This window comes from Ambystoma mexicanum, chromosome 1q, assembly GCF_040938575.1.
Source record: "Ambystoma mexicanum isolate Mex_15411 chromosome 1q, UKY_AmexF1_1, whole genome shotgun sequence".
Taxonomy (NCBI): Eukaryota; Metazoa; Chordata; class Amphibia; order Caudata; family Ambystomatidae; genus Ambystoma; species Ambystoma mexicanum.
This window is the reverse complement of record NC_090922.1, coordinates 224,712,328-224,735,493: the sequence shown is the minus strand read 5'-3', so window position 1 is coordinate 224,735,493 and position 23,166 is coordinate 224,712,328. Positions and strand designations below refer to the sequence as shown.

Here is a 23,166-nt window from a genome sequence, read left to right as displayed (position 1 = left end):
CATCTCCCCAAAAATGACTTCAATGCTTTCCATCCCCATGTTTATTTCCTTCTGTTTGTGTTTAACGCCCTGTAGGATTATCGATCTAAATAAATCAGGGGCTGCTATTGCCTGCTCTACTTGTACGTATGGCAACTTTGGGGAGTACCAGTGCGATAGGAAATGCACTTGTGCTGCTAGGTAATTGTAATTGGTTATTTATAACTCACTTAATACCCACAGGTTTCTAAGCACCAACCCGGGGATCGAACATGTGTTGCTCTGCATCTCCTTTCTTCCAAGGTGAGCTTGTTTTCCCAGAGCTATCCTCCCGGGTAGTTAGGTCTGGTAACACAAAGCTCCCTTTTTCGGGGGTAGGGGGATATCAATAGATTCCAGTTCACCCTTGCGGGCTTGTCAACCCACAGGAATTGTGCTAAAGTGCCCTCGGGCTTTGATGTAAGCTCTTGGTAGTATCATTGGAACATTTAGGAACAGGTAGATAAACTTAGAAAGGATGGTAACCTTTAGCAATGAAATCCTGCAGTATAGCGATAATCGTAAATTGTTCCAACCTGGATATCATTTGTCTTGTTTTTTTCCAGCGGTGCCCTATAATTATCAGTAAATGTTATTTATTTTTGTAACAACTTTACTTTAAAACCAGTTGCAGAAGATTACTTGCATAACATTTGAGGGTGGCAGTCATACCACCGTTAATTTTTGACCCAATATCACCCTCCCATTCACACGCTCAAATTTTGTGGATGCAGGACCCATCTATTTCACGTTCCTTGCCCCGGAGGGGTCTAGGAGGGTGCTACTAGGACAGGAGGCAGAGTCTCGCTTGTTGTGGTTGGAAGGTCAGTGCTGGGAAGGCCCTGTCGTATTCCAGGATTGGGGCCCAGCAATCTGTAAAGCGTTGAAGCACACCTTCTTTGGCTGCCGTGACCTTCTCAGCCACCAATATGTCCCAGACTTTGATCCACCATAGCGATAGTAGGGGACCCTCCCATGTCTGCCACTTGCGGGCAAGGGTGATCTTTGCTGCTAGAAGGAGTTGAGTGAGTAGCTTTGCGGTTGATCCCGACCTCGGGTAGCATTCCGGTTGTAGCGTTCCTAGTAGGATTGCGTCCGGGGTCAGAGGGAGTTTGCAGTGAGTAATAGCTTCTATGGTCTGGAGCACCTTCTCCCAGAAGGATTGTGCAACCTGGCACTCCCACCACATGTGGCGGTATATCCCTCGGGCCCCACATTGTCTCCAGCAATTAGGGTCAAAAGAGTTATTGAAATGATGTAGGCGTTCTGGAGGATAGTACCAGAGCAGAGGTAGAGCAGTTTGAGAGCATATTTTCTATTGGTAACACCTCTAGTAGCTGTGCTGTTTCTAGGCCAGATGTCAACCCATGTTTAGTCATCTATGGGGTGCCCCAGGTCTGCTTCCCAACTTGCCATATATGAGGGTCTAGTGGTTAGCATATCGTCTTGTAGGAGTTTGTATAGTTTTGTCATGTGCCCTTGTCGAGGGCCTTCTTCTAGCGTCAATACTAGGGGATGGAGCCCTCTGGTGGCTCCTTGTTTGATCAGTGGTTGGGTGATCCAGTGACAGATTTGAGCATAGGTAAATCGATCTGTTTCAATTTTGGAAGTTTGCCATTTGTAGACCTGTAGGGAAATCGGGATTTCGAAGTACTGGAGAGAGTTGGCTCAATCCCTTGGGGATTCTTTTCATTTGCAATGCGCCATCCCAGATTCTTAGGGTAGTTCTGGTTGAGGAGAGAATAGATGACCAATGTCTGCCCGCTCACACTGAGATGTATAGTAGGGTGCTTAGCGGGAGGGGGCTACTGGCTTGCTCGATGAGTGCCCATTTCGGGGGGGCTTGTGGATTCAACCAATGCCATGGAGTTCGTCAGTTGGGCCGCTATGTAGTAGTTGCAGAGGTTAGGCAATCCCATTCTGCCCCATTTGGTTTCTCCTGTCATTACTTTCTGCGGGATTCAAGCTTTGCCCCATTTCCATATGAACCGGGAGATCTGTTTTTACATCTGGAGGAGAGGTATTAGTGGGATTTCCACTGCTAGGGTTGAGCATAGATACAGAAATATCGGTAGTAGATTTATTTTTCATGCTGCAACTCTCCCTGGGAGTGAGATTTCCTGCCACCATCTTTTAAGGTCAGACTCCAGGTCACTGAACAGGCAGTGAAAATTTGCCACATATAGGTTTTGGGGGTTTTTTTTTGCCGTAATGGGTACCCACAGTTATTTTGTCTTCATTGTGCTCCATTCCAATGGGCAGGTAGGTCGCAGGCAGTTTGTCTCATTGGCGTTGTTCACTCCTAACTCTTCTGAATTAGCGTAGGTAATGGTGAAACCTGCCACTGGTTCGAAAGCTTCAAGTTCTACGAGGGCTACCGGAAGGGTGCTCAGCTGTTAGTGAGCGAGAGCATTACGTTGTCTGTATATAGTGACACCTTAAAATGATCGCCTAATTCCATTCCTTAGATGGTGTTATTGTTGCGGATTCTTTGGACAGATGGCTCCATTTCTAAGGCGAAGATTAGCGGGGAGAGCTGACATCCTTGCCTCGTCCTGCAGGAGAGTGGATAGTTTCTGCTTTACCCTCAGGTTTGTTCTCGTGGCTTTTATCACTAGTTCTACCTCCTCAATGGAGATGGGGAGATCTAAGGTCTTTCTATCTATCTCCGATAGGTGTGGGAGGGTTGTTTCTGCAATGTACTGCTCCTGTAGGTCTGGGAGTCGTGGGGTGGCAGTCATGGTGTTGATCAGGTGTGAAGTTGCCAGTTGTAGCTTTGCTTCTTCCGAGTATTGGGTAGAGCCCTCTGGGTCTTTTAGGCCTGTAATCTGGTTCTGATGACGGACCTTCGCTAGTTTTCTGACTAGGAACTTGCTGGCTTTGTTTCCATTGGCATAATAGCTCTGCTTAGTTTTTATAAGCATTTGGGCAGTTTCTTCTGCGTAGTGTGCTTCTAGTTTGTTGCAGGTGATTCGCAGAGCGCAAGCTGCTTTTGGCGTTCAACCTTTCTTGTAGTCCATCTCAGTTGTAGCTACTTCCTTTTCCAGTAGTTCTTTAAGCTTCGAATGGCGTTTCCTTTATGCTGCCGCATGGGCTATTAGCTCCCCTCTGATGACTGCATTCATTGCCTCCCATCTCGTATCAATTGAGGTGCGGCTGACCGGGTTTTCCTTGAAATAATTGTAGATAGCTTTGGTTAGGGCATCTCAAAGTGCCATCTCGTGTAGCATCAGGTCATAGAGGGCCCACTGAGGTCTTGAAGGGGGGTCGGGGTTGTGGAATCCGAGCTGTCAGGATCACTGGGGCATGATCAGAGAGCACTTTCTTGTCTATCAGCACCTCGTCTGTATAGGAGAGAAGTTTGGGGTAGCAGCAGGTCAATGCTGGAGGAGGCACGGTGCACGTGTGGACAAAAAGGAGAAGTCTTTAGTCATTGGGTGAAGGACCATCCATATTTTTTTATTTTTTTTTTATTTTAAAAGACATTAGCGTTTTGCTTATAGTTTTACAAAAAGCAAACTTTTACAAAACTTTTGAACATTTCATATATTATTCATTAAAATTTCGAATGACAGACAGATCATCAACCATTTCTTTTGCAACTTAAAATTTAGCATTGTTAATTCAGAAAATTACATTGTATCTTTATGATTTGTTACTTTGCGCAACCTTCTCATACCCATATTAAGATTGGCCTGCCCTAAACATACCAAGAATTTCGATAGACCACACCTTGAAATGCACAGATTTAGCTTGTAGGGTTATAATAGACATTTACACTTTCTAACGCATTTTCAATTTTACTCAGCAAGCGAGTTAACGAAATGACAAGTACCATGCTCCCTCCATACATACAACTGTCCCATAATGATGTTTTGGAAATATCAGTATCTTTCGGAGCAAATTTCCCCAATAAATTTTGTCTATCCTGTTAAAAAAAAATGCATTCAATAACAAGATGTTTCATGGTTTCATTAATGTCATAGTCACAAAAGTGACAGTGTTGATTTGAAAAGGCACCTTTATAGATACGCCACAGGTAGATTCTTTCAAGTGTATGATATTGATTTAATTTAAACCTTAAATATGCTCTCCGTATCTTACTTGATGGACATAACACCAAATACGACAATCTCATATCTCTACTAGGTGGCCTTTTGGCATATTCCGCATACAGATGATATGAATTATTACAATCTAAGGTGGTTGACCAGTCCCGATCAAAAAGATTTCTTTTGACTTTTGGGAGTTTCATTACTAGGTCAGAAATTGTGCAGTCACAATCAACGAGGATTAGATTCATTTGATTAACAAAAGCACACATGGATTTTAATTCGGACAGCACAACCAACCCATATACGTCCTCATATAGAGAATACTTGTGAGGTGCCATAATATCAGCATAGCGTGATAGTTTTCTCCAAACCCATCTAGCTGCTAGAGATACTAGACCAAGTTCGTGCCTAATTATAGAATTGGGAACTGATATAGATAGCCCCAATACGCTTTTCCACACACTACCCTGAATTTGATTCAATATGACCCCTACGTCATGAAGACATATATCTAACCCATATAAGAGGATCGGTTCCACTTTCAATAAATAAAAATCAATCAAAGGTTGCAACGAAAATTCACAGATTGTTCTCAGCATGATCTTCATCATCGATACTAGTGGACGGACCTTCATCTTTAGGTATTTCTGCCAAAATTTGAGAGAGTACTGGACATTTAGGGGATACCCCAGATAACGAATTGAGTTTTCGCATTCGATATCAATGCCATTAAGTTGCCACTTGTACGATTTAATTTTTCTGAAATTTCGGAATACCACAATTTGTGATTTTGAAGAATTGGGTGATAGATTGTGAGATGCTGCATATTTAGCAAATCGATTCAGTTTTAACTGTAGTCCACTAGGAGTGCGATCAAATAGTAAGATATCATCTGCAAAACATAACCATGAAATTTTCAGTTCCCCTAGTTTCACAGGAAACATACCAGATTCATTCCACAACATATCCATATCACAAAGATATAGGTTAAATAAAGTGGCAGCCATATTACAGCCTTGTTTGACACCTGTCATAGTCATAATAGGAGCAGTTAAGGCGCCATCTCTGGTTACCCTAATTTGATATGTCGTGTGGTTGTGTAGCATTGCAACTAGTTGAATCATTCTTTTTGGAAAACCAAGTTTTAAGAGTTTTGACCATAAAACCTCTCTTATGACTGAGTCAAAAGCACTGCTCATAACAAGTGCAGCCATATAGACTATGCCAGAATCTGATATTTTAGTTTGAGCAAATATGTGGGAGATAATGAGAGCGTTTAACGAAGTCCCCATATACTTACGAAACCCCGTTTGAAACTTTGAGAATATATTCTTATTCTTAATAAAACTTTGGAGTCGTTGAAGTAAAATTATAGAAAAAACCTTTTCAGAGGCATCCATTAATGCAATTGGTCTGAAATTCGAGGGTAAATTAGGATTCCCTTTCTTATATAGAGGAATTATTATGGCGTTAAGCCAAGATTTTGGGATGAGATTGGTAGATAGAATAAATGCAAATTTGGTATAGAGAATCGCACCCCAAAAATATGGGTCATCTTTTAGAATACAGGCAGGCAGACCATCAGGCCCAGCAGCTTTGGAATAATTGAGCAGATTAATGGCCTCAACAATTTCATTCATAGAGAAGAATATAAGATCCTTACAATGTTGCTCAAGTATACCAGAGTTGTGTATCTTAAATTGGACAGGCAAACTATATTTGCATTTAAAATAGTCGTTCCATGTACTTGAAGCAATTGGGGAGGCAAAGTCATGCAACAGCGCCCCCTTTTTGTTGTTGAGTATTGCCCAAATGTTCCTGGTATCATGAGTGATGAGATACTTCATCATTTGCTGATTGGCCGATAGTTTTGCGTTAAACTTTATAGATGCAATTTTATGCCTATATTCTTTTAAGATTCCCATTTTTGTGGAGTGATACAGAGAAAACTGTAGATTTTTTTTCTTTAAAGCACGTATAGATCGATTTTTTCCCTCTTAATTGCTGCTATTTCCAAATTGTACCCACTCTCACCTGTTGGGTTAAGTGATTGATCTTTTTGGACTAGATAGTCAATGTGTTTTTTGATTATGAAGGAATTCCAATCCTCTCTTCTATGTGCATCAAAAGACAATTCAACCCTGTTATAAACCCGAATCACATCTCTATGAACCAAAAAGGAAAGCTCTCTACACATTTTAGGAGACCAGCCTACAGAATTCTGTGGTCGATGGAGGGTCACCAATCCCAACGCTGCTTCTTTATTTAAAGATGCCAGGTCACATCTAATACTTGTACTTATTGGAAAATGGTCACTCATAGTTTGATTGTGAATTAAAACATTATTTGCCAAAGGCATGCATACGGATGAGACAAAAAAGTAGTCTATATATGTGGAGTGAGTCCCCCTCTTCCATGTTCCTTTATGGTCACCAATAAGAAATTCCAGCAATTGGATATTCCAATCTTTAAAATATGAGACCCAACGCTTCCCCATAGATTCCGAGGCTCTCGAAGAAGACTTGCACTTGTGAAGTAACTTAGATGAAGTCGATAGGCAGACAGCATTAAAGTCGCCCCCAATAACAATCGTATATTTTGGGTTTCTAACCATGGCTTCCTCGAGTAGCTCATCCATTTTATCCAATGCAGCCTCAATCGATACGTTGGCAGGGTTGTGGTACACACATACCAATAACAGTATATTGGACATTGCACCTGTAAGGATAGACTCAACTGCCAACACTCCGTGTTTTGCGTACATAACCTTTGAAATGTGATTTATGTTGTTGTTGATGAGTATACCAATACCTCCAAGCGGTCGACCAATTACACCTCTCACAGCAGGTACACAAAAGTTGGAGTAACCCTCAATATTCAATTTATTGACACACATAGTTTCTTGTAAGAATATAATAGTGTGAGGACCCATTGAAACAAAATGGGATGACCATTTCTCTAGGTTACTTTTCCCACAACAATTCCAAGATATTATTTTAAGATTCTGAACCTTCTGAGCTGTGACATTATTTGTCTATTGTTTGTTTTGCTTGTTAGAAAAATCAAGAATAGAAGACATAAGGGGAGCTAGCCAAGAAATGTTCGAAGTGGCTGCCATCAGCTCAGAAATTTTTGTAATTAATTCAACAGTATGTTCGGAACCAGCTGATGAGTTTACTCGAGTGGAACCACTCACAACCTCAGGTTCTAACATTTCATTCAGAAATATCTCAGCTTCTTCAATCGTTCTAAATAGATGTAGGGTTAGCCCGCTGGAATTGAAATCTTCTCTATGGTCCCACAATAACCGGAGTATCATCGCTGAATGTGGGGCACAAATCATTCTGAGATTGTTATGGTTTGCCAGCCTTAACCACTCAATATCATCCATGCGGAGGGTTCTTAGATTAGGGCTCTCTCTAAAGATATTAAACAAAAACGATCTGTTCAACCTTTGCTTACCATTAATTGCCTGATCACTAGACCAGCCTAGAAAATATCTTACATTTCTTTCAAAAACATAATTGATTTCTTCTTTTTCATTGCTGCCTGGTGGCAGAGGCTTATTCTCAACTGATTCTCTAGTGTCAATAGCTTCCATTGCTGCATTTATAAATGCCCCCTCAAAATCGTTTGAATCGATTTGGCTTTCTGGACAATTGTCGTTATTTTCAGATTCCTCGTCAGATCGGGGATTATCTGTGTTCCTTGCAGAACTTTTTTCTGTCAACATAGCGCAGGCCTTTTTTTGTTTGGTAACTGCCCCGGTAAGCTTATCTGGAGCAGAATCCTTCATTTGTCCCTTAACCGTGGTTTTTTTTTCAATGATAGGATAAAAAGTCGAAAGCCTGCCTTGTGCCACCTGTCCTGAATTAACCAATCCCAACTCAACCACAGATGACTTCACAAAAGTTCCCGTTTTTTTTTATGGAGAATGGGAAGCAGTTGCAGGATCCACATTTAGGACTAACTTTGATTCATCATTCAGTTGAGTCAAGTCAATCTTTGAAACGTTTGCAGAGCCTACGTTTGAATTTGAAGACTGCAACTCATCCAAGTCAACGGCAATAGCCTCTCTCTTTTTATTTTTTTTGCTATCGACCTGGCTCGTTTTTTTTGCATCCAGTGTTGATAGCTTTTTTTCAATTTGTTTTCTCTTTTAATTGCCCTTAATTACACTCAGTACTCACTATAACTCCCTTCTCATAAATTTCACCAGATTTTCAGCGAGAATAGATTTGTTTCTCCGTTGTTCTTCTTCGGCTTCAATTATGACATTTACCAGGGGAGAGGGGCTATTAGGTGTGTTCTCTTTTGGGATTGACATAGAACCAATAGCATCAGCATACTCTTCAAGACGTCCCCCACCAAATTTTAAGTCTAAATGTTGCCTTGTTAATAAACAAACTAACTCATCTAGTATCCGAGAGTTCTGTTTCACTTCATCCACTAAAGCAGTAGAACCAGCATAAGTCATAGAGGAACATACCTCCTTTGGTCCTTCCACTACAGCTCTTGCATACGTGCGTGAGTCAAATGCCACAATTACAGAAGAATCATCCGTTTGTGTATATTGATTCATGCGCGTTTGGTCGTTAATTGACAGAGCTTTCAGTAAGCATGCATCTATAAGTGCCTGTTTCTCTGATTGAACAGCAGATTGCGAAGGCAGCATACCATCAATTTTGGAAACCTTGTTAGTGAGAGTTAACACTATTTCTTTTAGGGAGTTGATTTGCATGTGAGTTAAGTCATGACCCTTATCCAAGAGATTTAAGAGAGATGAAATCACCGGAAAATTACTTAGATCATCATCTTTATTTAGATCCTTGGAATGAGATTGTTGGAGTTTGACTGGTAGTGATCGTGCCCCTACCTCGTAGCACAAATCTTCATCAAAGGTCTCATTCACCATTTGTTTAGGGGCTGAAATGGTGCCTGGAGCAGTAGAGGTTTTACAGAATATAGGCGAGCTGCAGGAAGGTCTCTTTGCACGTTCATGCCCAGCAACACACTTTCCTTGGTCGCGGAATCACGTGACAGGACTAGTTGTTTCAATGCAGCATTCTCGGCCTTAAGATTCTGAACTTCTGTAGTTAACTCCTGGATGCCGCGCATGAGGTTTTGAACTGCAGCCTCCATGTCCGTAACTGTATCAGTTTGTTGGCGTCTCAATCTGTCACAGGTTTCCCCCTTCTCACCTGTCTGTGTTGTTTGTTCGAGTTCTTCGATGAAGACTTCTTTCGCACCGTTCGGGTCTTGTATAACCCTGTGCGTGGTTCCTCGGGTTCCAGCGTGCGGTTCGTGTCCCGTCTCCAGGGAGCGTTCAGATGTCTGGGAAAAAAGTCCAGGAAATGGTGAGGAGCGCACTCGGAAGGCGAGTGCGAAGGAAATCCAGGAATGCAAGTTGAGGACAAAAAGGGGAGTATGAAGGAGGAGGAAAATTAGGGGACCGGGAACCAGGAATCAGTGGAAATCCCTGTACGAACTACGGCAGCACACGTCTGACTACTGCAAGCGGTAGCGTTGAGAAGCGCAGGGCCGCGGGGGTGAGTCTGCTTTGTAGAATGCAGAGCGTACAATGCGGAGACTGGCAAACAGCATTTCACGTTCAACAGCCATGTTGGGAGTACTGCTGAGTTCAGTCCCCTATGGGTCAGGGACCACAAAGTCCAGAAGGGACGCGTCCGGTGGTTCATGACAAGGACTTTGCAAAAATATGAATATTTAGCAGTTTAAATGTGATTTTTGTGGATTTCAAATAAGATGTCTTGACTGTCAATAGCATGTATGGGACACGAACACCAGAAGAATGCGAATCATGGGGAAAGGACAAATGATGGAATGTTAAAAATTAAAAGAAATAGGTCCTGTGATAGTATGTATGCACGCATGCACGCACGTGTATAGTCACAGAATTTTAGGCCGAACAGTTCACATTGATTGTCCAATCCAGTTGTTAGAGGCGTGCTTAGCTAAGCCGACCCAGCCATATAGTCTATGATGTCACCATACTCTATATAAATAGTCCCTGACAGGATTCTAGACAGACACTGTTCCTGAATTTCCTGCTCCTGCGCTCCTAGTCTTCTGCATTCATCCTGCCAGATTCCAGACCCCACTGCAAGGCCAAAGCATTGCTGATCCTATTCCCAACAAGGCCATTGATCCAGAATCAACTCACTAATCTCCCCATAAAAAGGGGAAAGCTGTGGTACCTTTTGCATCCTGAAATCAGACCGGTTTGCTGCCCACTAACTGCTTGCCCGCTAACTGCATCCAGCGGTCCCTGGGCCATCCAGTGACCCGAATTGCCCAGCTGTTCGATACCCGGTGACCAGACCTCGTCCAGCTGACTTTAGGCAGGCGCGCCGCCGTGTGGTGACCAGACCCTGTTGACTGTCCAAAAATCCCAAAACCAAAAAGTGGACTATGAGTATAATCCCCATCCCATAGGAACACATAGCCCATCTTGTCTTGCCTTTGTCCTTATCCCTATCTCTAAGTAGTCAGATTTATACCCTGGTAACTTGTTGAAACTGGTAGAAATATCTGTGTACCTGTCCTTGACTTTCTAACGTTTTAGCGCCATCTCTTTTATTCATTTTGTCTCACGTAAATTATAAGCCCTTAGTTATATTTTCAATAATCAAACTAATTTCCATATATTGTATTGTTGGGGTTGAGCACTGGGGTGACAAGGTTGACCTCGCGAATCAACCTTGGAGCTTACTGCGTTCTTCTTTAACAATATAGCCTAGATAATGTAGTGTAAGTAACATTTGCCTTTCTTTCAGAACTGATATTTTTCTCACTTTTAACTGCTGTTTCCCTAAAAACGAACCTCACTCTACCTTCCAAATCTCTCTCAATTCACCAGCTAGAGACCTATTTTCACCTCTATATTGTCCCTGTGATATATATATTTCCTCCAGCCCAAAAACCGCACTCCAAATCAGAGTATTTCACCCGTTTTTATTAAAAATCGTTTGGGTAATTTAAAGCGGAAATTAAGTAAATTGCAAGTTTTCCAATGTGTCATTTGGCTGCAGCTGTTTTTACTTTCCTCTCATTTTCGAATTGTATGCTCCCTGTTGATCCATTGCATTATGATTGTTAGTGTTTATTCATTGTTGAGAAATCATATTTACTTCAAAGTTTTAACTGCATATTAATGATTTATTTGCCATTTCCGAGGGTCATTTCATGCTATTGCTAAGGGTTTCCCTTATTTTGTGAGGGAAGGTCGGATTTTGATTCTATTTTCTCCTCCTTATTCCTGACTACCTGCTGCTTGTTTCTATCCAATCACAATTTGGTTAATTGTGGGTTGAGCGAACATTGCAGGGGGAAACCTTAACTTGGGTGCTATCTATCCTAATTCCAAAAATGCTCCTACTCATGTGTGCTTTGTATATGTTCTAGGAGAAGGTTAACCAAGTGCATTGCTTGCGTTTTCATTGTAAATATCACCCCATTGGTGATTGCTGCCCCATATTAAAAATTGTATGATTTCTTTTGAATTTAAAAAAGATATATATTGTATTTTCACCAACTGGCTGGTTCATGGTCCATTGTGACCCGGGGTATTTGAAAAAGGGGGTGTGATATGAGTTGTGTACCATCTCAAATTGAATTTGCATAAAATAAAGAGAAAGGCATAACAATTGAGCGCTACATCCTAGGCTGAGACCAAGGTGTGTGTCGCCCAATTGAAATCCTTAACAAGGTCCTCTCTTTGGATCTATGCCCCCAGTCTTCTGCAGCAAGTTCCACTGATTAGGGCCGTTAACTCTGCTTCATATCGGATCGAATTTCGTTGGAGACTCGGGATTCCCACAGAGGCTCTCAGTGAAGTGACTGCATTGTCGGCGTTTCAAGCTACACCCCCCAGTACATGTCATTTTAGGATCTATGGCTACAGCCACCTCTAGATATATGGTTTTGGTTGGGTTCCATTTAATTTCTAATAATTCCAGCCATATTTTTCTTTCCTATGTGAGAAGAGGAATTCTGATTTGTTGGTGTTTGTTTTAAGTCTCGAGTGCTTGCCAAATAACTCGTATCTCATGCATGTAGGTTTTGGTCAGGGTTTTTAACAAGCAGCAGCATTTCGTCAGCAAAAAGAGAAATAATGAGATCATGGGAGTATAGCCGTATACCCCTTTGGATGTGTTTGTCCCACGATAGTGAGTCAGGTAGTCCTATCACCATAGCGAAAAGTAGAGGCGAGAGCGGACACCCCTGTTTGGTTCTGTGACCCAGAAGGATCCTATCCGATGCACGTTTGTACACACATATTCTAGCTGACATTTGATAATGTAGTAGTTTCGTCATAGAGATGAATCACAGGCTAAATTCCATTTTGTTTGGTACAGCGAACAGAAACCCGCCCACTCCTCCCACTATGCTATCAAATGCCTTTTTGCCATCCAATAGGACTGTCGTCAGGAGTTTGGGCTGAACAGCCTGCATCATGCCAAATAGCCTAGAAAAGGCCATATGAAGTTGCCCTACCTGGGATGAATCCAGATTGCTCCAGCAGGACACATTTGGGCATTACCGAGAGGAGCCTATTCACCAGAATCCTCTTGAATATCAATATTAATGAGAAATATGGGTAGGTGTGATGATCATTCCGATGGCTCTTTATCCGCCGTTAGTAGGAGAATCACGAGCACCTCACACATCGTGTCCAGCAGTTTACCTTTCTGTGTAGCCTCTTTGTTTACGTTTAGAAAATGTGATACTAGCATGCACACAAAGGCTTTAGACAATTTAGATGACAAGCCATCTGGCCCGGGCGATTTCCCCCTCTGGAGACCTGTCAGACTGGGGTAACACAAACAGGCCAGAGATAGCTTACTTGATTCGATTCTGCTGTTTATTAAACCATCAAGCAAATCGGAATTTGCTTAGCGAGAGCCTCTTCCTTTTCTCTGTGCAGCCAAGGGCAGTACTTTTACAGCAATCTTCTATGTTACTCTTCTTCTGCTAATGCAACGGTCCCTTGCCTTAGTATTGCCCAGGTGAAGAGCTGCTCGTCCCACATCACCCCCCCACCCCCCCTCAAAGGCTGGCAAAAGAATCAACAACACCATCATTGGAGACTTTTCTTTGAACCCCTTATCCTCCATCCTCCTCTGATTGGCCATTGGTCCAAGAAGTTCCCACCCGCATTGTGCATAGAAAAGTGCAGCTTCTGGACCCCAACCTCCTTTACAATCTGCCCGTATGGTTTGGCTGAGGCCATAGTCTGTCCAGGTAAGATGGGATGGATTTTAACAGTGTTTTGAACTCTAGCAGCGTCTTATAACGGGGTTGTTTTCCTGACTTTAACTGTTTTTTTTTTTAATAGGTGTGGTTAGTTCCATCTGCCATTTGTAGCCGTCGCATTGAATCTCCGTGGTTTACTGCGCAGTCACACGGAGTCCGGTTCTGATATTGCCCCATCCCCCCTGGGAGCCTCGTACCTCGATCCTGCTTCGGTTCCCAACTGTCGTCAATCTTGCCACCTCGGACTCCTGCGTCGGCGGTTTGTTTTTGCATCAGCAGTCCTGCACGGTTTGTGAAGACACTGGCGAGTCCTATCGGATGCTGGCCATTGCTCTGCTAGTCGGTTCAATGGCGGCCTCTGTGGCGTCCCCGCCATTGCGCATGTCGTTGGCTTCTGTGGCATCCCCGCCATTGCACATGTCGTTGGCCTCTGTGGCGTCCCCGCCATTGCGCTTGTCGTTGGCTTGTGTGGCATCCTCGCCATTGCACATGTCTGCGGTTTCTTTGGTGTCCTCGCTATTGCACATGTCTGCTGCTTGCTCCGGTAACCGTCCCTGCTCCATCGGCTACTGCTCCTCTGAGGACGGTGTCACAAGACCCTTAATGGCTTCATGTATTTTGCCTATTGTACTGGGCGCGTTTAACTTTTCACGTTCCTTGCTCTCTAGTCGTTAATTTGACATGGGAATTTTTGCACTTGGGATGTGTAGAATTTAGTGTAGACGTTTGTGGACAGTGCTGATAATTCCAAATGTTAATCTTTTAATGTGTCCTCATCTCCCTGAATCGCGAACGTGGACAAGTGTACTGCCCATCTCTGCATTTGCTAACCAGGCCAACATTCTCGCAGGCTTTTGCACCTCCCTGTATTGTCTCGAATTCCTGTGTCCACATAGATATTTACCCACATGCTGGACTGTCTTCCTAAATGTTTGCAGTGTGCTGTGTTTAACTGTCATCTTTGGCTGATAAGTGTCCCTTTTCTAAGTATTTTAGTGTTTGTTGACATTTGTCTAGGTTTCTCCTAATGGTGCGGCGCACACCGGCTTCTTTAAAGATAAAAATCCCCTTACCCAGTATTTTAATGCCACCTATAGTACTGCTGTGGGAGTCCACGGTGCCTGTATTTATTAGAAAAAATTCTGCAATTTCTTATTGCACGTCCGATCGGAATGCAACATCCATCATAGCCTCAACTTTAAATCTTCAACCTTTAACCTCTGGCATTGTTTTTGTCTCTCGGGATGCTGAGTTGCACCGTCACCAGGGAGTGATCAGAAAATGTCATCAGATATACACCCCTCTGGCACATCCGGTGCCAGTTTTTGACTTAAAAAAATAAATGAATCGATGTGAGATTTAGCATCATGGAACATTAAGTAAAACATAAAGCCGCAGACCCCTGGGTGTCAGCTTTCCCAGAAGTCCAGTTCGCCATGTAAGGTTTGGATATGTTCTATTCTGTGTGACGACTGTCAGTGGGCACAGGTGCTGGGAGATTAATTTTCTAGGTATATGTCGAATACTGTATTGAAATGGCCCCCCACCCCAAATCAACTTGGCGTCCCTACATTTTGCTACACAGTCATAGTACTCTGGGGTATATATGCTAGGAGCATAGCTGTTGATCAATGTGATTGTCTCATCTACAGTTTCACCTGAAACCACAAGTGTTCTGCCCTCCTTGTCTGTAGCCCAGTCCATAAACCTGAAACTCAGGGAGCCGTGGATGTGTATCACTACCCCGCACATGTGGGTGGAGTTTGAGGCGAAGTTTGTGTCATCCCTAACTTTTAGCAAAGCTTGCTTCAGTGGCCGGTGTTAGATGTGTCACTTGTAGGAAAGCAATGTTGATTTTGTTACTCTCAAGATACAGCATGGGTTTCCTGGCTTTAATGTATTGGTTAACCCCCCTGACTTTCAGGTCATCATCACCACCGCTATCTCTTCACTTATTTTTTGTGATTATGACTAGTATTGGTTTCCCCGCTCATCATGTAGCTGATCTCGACTTTCCCCATATCTGTGTCAGTTTCCATTATATCAGTGATAAGGTGAGACTTTTGAACTGCAACCGTTTATGTCTGCAGTGCACTTTGCATATGTCCTTCCCTCCCCTCAGCAGCACCCGTCCGAAAACCTTTTGCCCCAGCCTGCAAGAGCAAATTCACCTTTCGGTGCAAATACCCAATTCAACAAATTACCTCATTCCGCACACTAACTCCCCTAAACTCCTACAATGAACACAAATTCTCCAAGCGTATAGCACACCTATATTGTACAACTCTGGTTAGTCCCTTTCTGTTTGTCCCCTAAGACTACACCCATCAGACGGTGGAAGAAAGAGCGTGCATCCCAACCCCGAGGGAGACGACGATAAACTATGAACTTACGAAGCCCGCCTCCCAACAAAGTAGCTGTTATAGCACTATATGGAACATGGATTTGCAGTCTACTATCAAAAAGGCCACGGAGCAGCCTGCAAAGCAAAGCAGTTTTTACAGCGCTGTGCCCAGAAAAGACTGGGACGTTTTGTTTACTTGGAATGGGCCGCAGAGATGTCCACTTATCCACCAAATGCTCAGTGCCATAGGAACTGGGACATTTCTTGTATTGAGAATGGCCTGCTGTTTTCAAAAGCCGGTGGACACGCATATGTTATATTACTTTGCATTTATACAGCGCCTTATGTATCATTGGTATGATCTTAAGCCGCTGGTAGGTTGAATGTCCTCGAGAACCGTAGTTCAAGTCAAAAGAGAGAGAGAGAGAGAGAGAGATCCATTCGATCTGTTCCATGTGTTTTACACACTGCATCTGTTACATCCGCTGTGTCTATTCTATTCACTCCATCCGTTCTGCCCACTCCATCCGTTCTGCCCACTCCATCCGTTCTGCCCAATACGTTCTGCCCACTCCATCTGTTCCGCCATCTCCATCAGTTCCTTCTTACTCAATCAAAGTGAAAATTTTGGCAACATGGAAAAGACAGAGGGCTGGAATTGTAATCTAGGTTTTAATATTACAAGCACATTCCTGCCTCAGGCACACTTCCCACTAACCAATCTTACTTGCTGCATAACCTTGGCCTGCAGGCTGAACACACTATTTTAGTCAGGGCTTGGAACTTACTGGAATCTCGGCAAACAACTATATTAATCCACTTATTATTATTATGTAAAGGGATTGTGGCTTGAAGCCTGTTATGTCTTTGCTTCACTGTAACCTGGTTCCTCGAAAAAAGAAAGCCAGCGGTTGGCCCGTGGAACCAGCTGACGGGGATATCGAACTGAGGGGTCAGGAAGGATAAAGGGGCAGATAAACAAAGTCTGTGGGGGTTGTTCTGGTGGAGTAAGGACGGTACAGTGGAGCGTGGAGGAGGATTGCTGAGAGAGTGTGCAAGGTGAGGTATTGTTTCGGTGGCAAAAGCAGTACTTGGATGTGGGTGTTCATACAAGGCTTAGGAGTGAGGCTAGTAGATTGGGGGTGAATTAAAAGGTGACTGGGCAAATGAAAGGAGGGTGACTTTTCAAGAAGGTGTTGGTGAAATGTAGAGCAATAGTGTGGAGATGCTGTAGTTGTGTTTAGAGGTGACGGTACTACTGGTGTGGAGAGGGGTGAGAATAGAAGGTGTGTGGAGGAGGTAGAGCAGTGGTGGCAAGCTAAGGGTGGTATAAATCGGGAAGGAGAACAGCAGAGCAAGAGATGGCAAGAGCATGAAGAGAGGGTGAGACGAAAGAGAGTGGGACGAGAGTAGAAGGAAGGGAGAGGAAGGATAGAACATCAGGGTGAGAAATACAAGTGTGTGAAAGGAAAGACCTAAGTGGTGTCCGGTCAAATGTTCGAAAACAAAGAGTCAAATGACCTTTTGTTTGAAAGTAAAAGGATCGAAAAAAAGGTTTGAATTTTTATTTATTTTAGTTTAGGGTGTAAAAAAAGATTTTTTATAAAAAAAAATTTGAACCTTTTTTTCGGTCCTTTGACTGTCGAGAAAAAGGCATTCGAGCCTTTTGTTTTCGAAACTTTGACTGTGAACCGACCTAAGTGGGATCAGAGTGTCTGAAAGGCACCTATTCTTGTACCGTATTGTATTGTGGGAACTAGAATCAGTATAACCCAGCTTATTCCCACACGATACAGTTAGATAGGGTGTTTGCCCTTAGGCCATCGGAAGCCGGTAGACATCATTTTAGACAGTAGGGTTTACCAATCTCTAGAGATCATCCTGGGGTTGAGGGATGCCTAGGTTAGGGAGGCAACTGCCTGCGCTAGGAGAGAGCGATAGGGATGTCCCTTAGCGAGCCCCTTTTCAGTTTCTTTAATAAAGCCTTTGAACTATCTTCTAGAGTTGGTGTGATCTTGAGTCAATCTGTGACACTGCCAACAAGTGTATGCTGAAAATAATGGCTGCATTAGCAGATGGGTACGAGTGACAGTCACCCTCTTAATAACGGAATATAAAAAAATGAATGCTCAATTATTTGTATATGAATTTGGTGTTTGATACTTAGTAAACCATTTACCGCAGTATTTCTAAACCCCATCCCTGGTTTCATTATTATTTCACCACAACTAGAGTAATTAAACATCAGACACTTGTTGCCACCATAATGTATAAGCAGCAGAATGTGTTCTTAGTTTTTCTACAGGTATTGGAACAGTCCATTGATGTATAGCCTTACTTTCACCCCATTAATGGAAAGGTGTAAGTAAATGCTCCTTATGACTCACCATGGATACACAAACCCCATAAGATCTGTAGGCATTTGTAACCTACCGTATTGGAAGCCTGCTCAATTGTGGCAGTGCAGTTGTGCACAAAGGTATGTTATGTTATTGGGATTTATACTGCACACTGCTTCCATTTTCATGGACTCCAGGTACTCTGGTAGACCTGAAAAGGATCTGAAAAGGAAGGAGGGCTGGGAGGAATTAGTTAGTGAGATAGAGAGCTAAAGCGCCAGAGAGCTTTTATGTCCTGTTGGTAGTTTCAGTTTGGAAAAAGTGGTCACTCTGTGCTGGGTTTGTTTTTATTTGGTAAGGATGATTTGTGTGCAATTGTTTTAGTTTTTTTAATGTGATTTGTTTAATTGTGTATTGCAGAGTGTGTGCATTTTGCTGTTGTTTAAGGTTTCTGCTCTGGTACAGCTATGCAAGTGTTTTGTTTGGTTTTGAGGGTGAGTATGCAGGATATCGAAACATTTTTATTAGGGTTAGTTAGTGATGTTACTAGTCTGTGCGATGCTTATGTTGGTCTGGCAGAGTTCATATTTTTCTATGGTGGCTTGTGTTAAAATGGTTTATTTCGTTGAGGTATCCAGGTTTCAGTTAATTAGATTTTGGTTGTTTTGGGTGTTTCTCTTGTGTTGGCTGTATCCCTTCAACAGTGTTTCCTGTTTATCTCAGTGAGTTAGAGACATGCTTTTAGCAATTTTCAGAAGTTTAAGTGCTCTTCTGTTGTTCATATTTCCTTCGGGAGTGAGTCCCAATGTTTTACCAAGATGCAACGGGGAATGCTGATGCACCAAGTTTCCGCTTTGAGTATTGTTTTGGTTTGAAGCAAATGTTGTTGCTCAACTTTAATGTTCAGTTTGTTTTGTAGTTGGAGATTTTTCCCTGTAGGAATCCCCCTCTTTGTCCATAGATTGCTCTGTGGGGTATGCAGTTTTTTGAAGATGATTCTTTTTTTGACTAGTAGCCAATGTGGGGGTTCTCTGGGCTGGTTTAATGTGTTCTTTCCTAGTGAGTCTGAGGAGTAGTTTTGCTGCTGACGTACAGCATTCACTGTAGTTTTTAGGTAACATAGTCTGCCATTTCAAGATAGATGCTGTTGGCATAGTTTATTCTTAACATGATGAATGAGATGATGGCAAGCGTTCTATGTGGGAAGGTGAAGAAAGGTAGTATCCACTTGATTGGGTTTAGGTGGAAGAAGCACTTGCAGTTTGAGTGTTAATTTGTTAACCATGAACATTCCAAGGTTTTTAACCACTTTGGAAGGATCTGGTCTATTTCCCATTTCGGTAGGCCATGTAATGGGGTGTTGGTTTGACGGGTCATTGGATGTGATCATGAGTCCAAGTTGAGTTTAAAGCTGTTTGTACTCATTCAATGGTTTATTTCCGAGGCAGTTGATAAGGGTTGGGTATGGTTCTCTACTAATGTTGATTTTGTAGATGATTTGTATAGTGAGACCATGTCTTTTGATGAGAAGGATCATGTAATTGTTGAAGAGCAGTGGTGAGAGCGATGAGCTTTGTGGAACTCTACAGGTTGTTGTGCGAGGTACTGAGTTGAAGGGGTCTAGCCATACTTGTTCTTTCTGCTAGGAAGGATTTTAACCATAAGTAACGCCATGTTGCCAATTCGTATTTCTTCCAGTCTTTTGATGAGTGTTTCGTAGTGGACTGCGTCGAAGGTGGCTGCTTGATCTAGTAGTATTAGTGCCAATGTGATGTTGGAGTCTGCTTTGGTTTTTAGATCATCCCATAAAGATAGTAATGCTGTTTCCGTTCCTCTCATGGGTCTGAAGCCAACTTGTTCCTAGTCTAGTATCCAACTGTTTTCTACAAGTTCCACGATTTGTTTGTAAACGTAGCTTTCTAGTTGTTTTGCCGGGCACGGGATGTTTGAAATTGATCGCTAGTTGTTTAGGTCTTCCGTGTTTCCTGAATATTTGAAGAGGTTTTGGAACTATTCTGCAGGTGTTTTATGGCTGAGGATACTCTTGCACATGTCTGATGGGAAAGGATCTGTTGGGATGCCGGCTCTGTTGCTTTTGTTCACAAGGCTGGTGAATTTGTATGTCGTAATTGGTGAGCAGTTGTTTAGTCTTGTAATTGTTTCCGACATTGGCTGGTTAGAGGAGTTGTTGATGTTCCTGGGCATGCTTTTGATAACGTACTGAATGTTTGTGATTTTATTTTTGAAGTGGTCTGCAAGGTCATAGCATATTTTTGGTGTGGGTGTGTTGTTGTGTGCTGTTGGGTTTCCTAGTTTCTTGATGATCTTCAGTATGTCTTTCTGGGTGTTGCTTGCATTTGTGATATGTTCTTTGCAAAATTTGTTTTGTTGTTTTTATTGATTATTTCGGCTTGTATAGTTGTATCTGTCTTTGATATGGGATTTTTCTTTTTCTGTTGAGCCGTAGTTTTTCCTCCATTTTTGTTCCAGTTGCCCCCGGTGGCGTTCCCAAACATATCTAAAATTAGTTCAAGGGGTGCATTCTCAGGTTAATATATTGAACACATTAGGGGCTTTGAAATGTGAATTATGCAAACTGTGATTTATATTTTTATGACACTGCAGCCCACCAAACAGGAAGATGAAGAACAACTTGAGCAGCGCCAGTTCCGCAGCTGGCATGATTTCTGCTTCTTTCTGGCTGCCTGGTCTGAGGAAAGGAAGGTGGAATTTACCACTAATGAATCATTGGCTTTCACTGAAGATGAAATCAACCAGTATCCGCTTGGATCCGAGGTAGCAAAATCCTTGATGTACAGCAAGGTGCAGCTTGGCTGCAGCAGCTACACTGGGTAAGTTAGAGGAATGCTTTTGGATTAGTTAGCTTTAATGCCAAGCAGTTTGGTAAGGTCCAGAAGTATGTGAAACTCGATTGGTATTGTTCAATTGTTTTTTTAATGGGTTTTGGTTTCAAATGCTACATTTTCATTTGCTAGTAGACCTGGTTGTGTTTGGTCTTGTGGTGCAGATAAGATCACACAGTACTGGCTTGCAGGTGTTTGAATGGGTTTTTATGTTTTGTGTGACTGTCATCAAAGCATCATTTCCTATTCGAGCAGCTGGCCTTCCTAGTAGCAAAATAAACGAGAAGCAACACATGAGAGCATTGAGCCCATCTAAAATCTTGTCTTTGTAAAAACTCATAAGCAAGTTAAAAACGACAGTAGGGAAACTAGAATCAAAGTAGCATTCATGCCCCACATTCTACCCTGTTCACCACCCAGACCCTCCTTAATGTCTGTCAAGAGGCCCACACACAAAACACAAAGGAATGGACGCGGGAGGTATGGTTCACACGATTTATTTACATATAAAGAGAAGCAAAGGGAATATAAAGAGTGTCACACATGGACATACCTGTAGCTGTGGCCCTACCCATGGGGTCTCGGAGAGCCTTAAATGGTTCAAATATTGAAAAGGTCAGAGTTGAAAAAAGAAGTTACAAAATGTTTTCAGGAAAGGATAGGAAAATTAGGATAGACAAGTGGATAGCAGTGAAGGAGGGTAGGGTTATATGTGGCGAAACAGATATGTATTGAGGATCCTCCTGAAAGTGGTGATGGTGTCGGACTGGAGGCCAGAAACGTGCACACAAAGCTGAGGGGAGAAAAGTGTGCAGAGACATGAGTGTAAGGAATGTTACAGACAATAAAGGATAGGCAATAACTACAGACAGGCAACAAAGGCAGTGAACAGAAAGGGGCAGAGAGTACAAGTAGGGTCTGGGGAAACTCTAGCCTTCTGAGCTGGTTACTATTACAGGGACCGACTCTGAATCATCATGGAAAGGAGAAGCAGGAGTGGGTGTCTGCGTATAGACCCTAGAGCATAAACAAGGAAACAGAGCTCACTAGACAGAAGCCTGTACAGGTCCCGCAGGAACTGAACAGTGACCGCCTCCTGAAACAGCAACCTGCACACTGTTAACAATATGGCACATCGTACAACACTGAAATGTGACAAAGGAAAGGGGCAGAGATTGCCTGCTGGGAAACCCAGCAGCCAAACCTTCAACAACGGAATTACACAAGCACAAGTTAGGACAAGAACAGTAACAGCAATATCCAGGGAAAGAATAGGAAACCAAAGTGAACAAGGTTCAGGACAAAGAACTGGAACGAAGGCGAAAAACGAGAAGACAATAATCTAAGTGCAATGGTACCAGAGACTGGAACTGCAGACTGGAAACTAAAAACTGCAATCAACAAACAGCGAACTAAACTATAGACCAGGAACAAATAAAACTCAGGACCAAAACTCTTGACTAGAATACAAGGACTGAACTGCAGACCGGTAACAAGGAATTCAAAGAACTGTAACTCTGGACTGGACTAACAAGGACAGGACTGCAGACAGATAACAAGGAAACTCGGGACTGGAATCTAGGAAGCTAAATCCAGTTAATGCAGACTATGGGCACAGAACAAGGAACTGCAGGCACGGAACAAGATAATTGGTGCTACAGCGCAAGGGGCTGCACACAGAGGACTGCAAGCAGGGTAGCATGCAAGCGCTTCGCGTTAATCTGCTTATAGCAGTGTAATGCTCACCGCCGCCTGAAGCGCATCCTTACCTGATCCTTACCTGATTCCAGCAGCAACCACAGTCGGAGTGCATCCTTACCTGATTCCAGCAGCAACAGCAGTCGGAGAGCATCCTTACCTGATTCGAGCAGCAACCTCAGTCGGAGAGCATCCTTACCTGATTCCAGCAGCAACCGCAGTTGGGGCACATCCTTACCTGATTCCAGCAGCAACCACAGTCGGAGCATATCCTTAGCTGATTCCGGCTCCCAGCCACAAGGCTTACTTGAGAGTCCACTTTCGGCCAGCATCATCGCGGATCCAGGCATCCTTCACCCGCTGGCAGTACTTTGGGTAACAGCATTCCAGTCCAACATCGCCAGACAATCCCTGCAAGAGAAAAAGACAAAACAAACAAGCCTCGCGCTTGACCTTAAACCAAACTTACCTCCTATTGGGACATCGTAAACTCTCTTTTCTTCCATTGGGGGTCGCTTCTTGCACCGCAGCTACCGCTGGGCCTCATATCGTCTATTGGGGAAAAGGAAAGA

The 23,166-nt window shown here is 42.9% G+C and overlaps 1 protein-coding gene across 2 annotated transcripts in view; it reads left to right on the top strand.

Annotated features, from left to right (window-relative positions):
• LOC138526876 (uncharacterized) overlaps nt 1–23,166 on the top strand; it is a 1,504,711-nt gene that overhangs the window by 840,467 nt on the left and 641,078 nt on the right. For both annotated transcript variants that reach the window (XM_069637661.1, XM_069637652.1), the window contains exon 10: nt 20,658–20,884. In XM_069637661.1, coding sequence (XP_069493762.1) covers nt 20,658–20,884 — 227 coding nt within the window. The remainder of the gene's footprint in view (nt 1–20,657; nt 20,885–23,166) is intronic.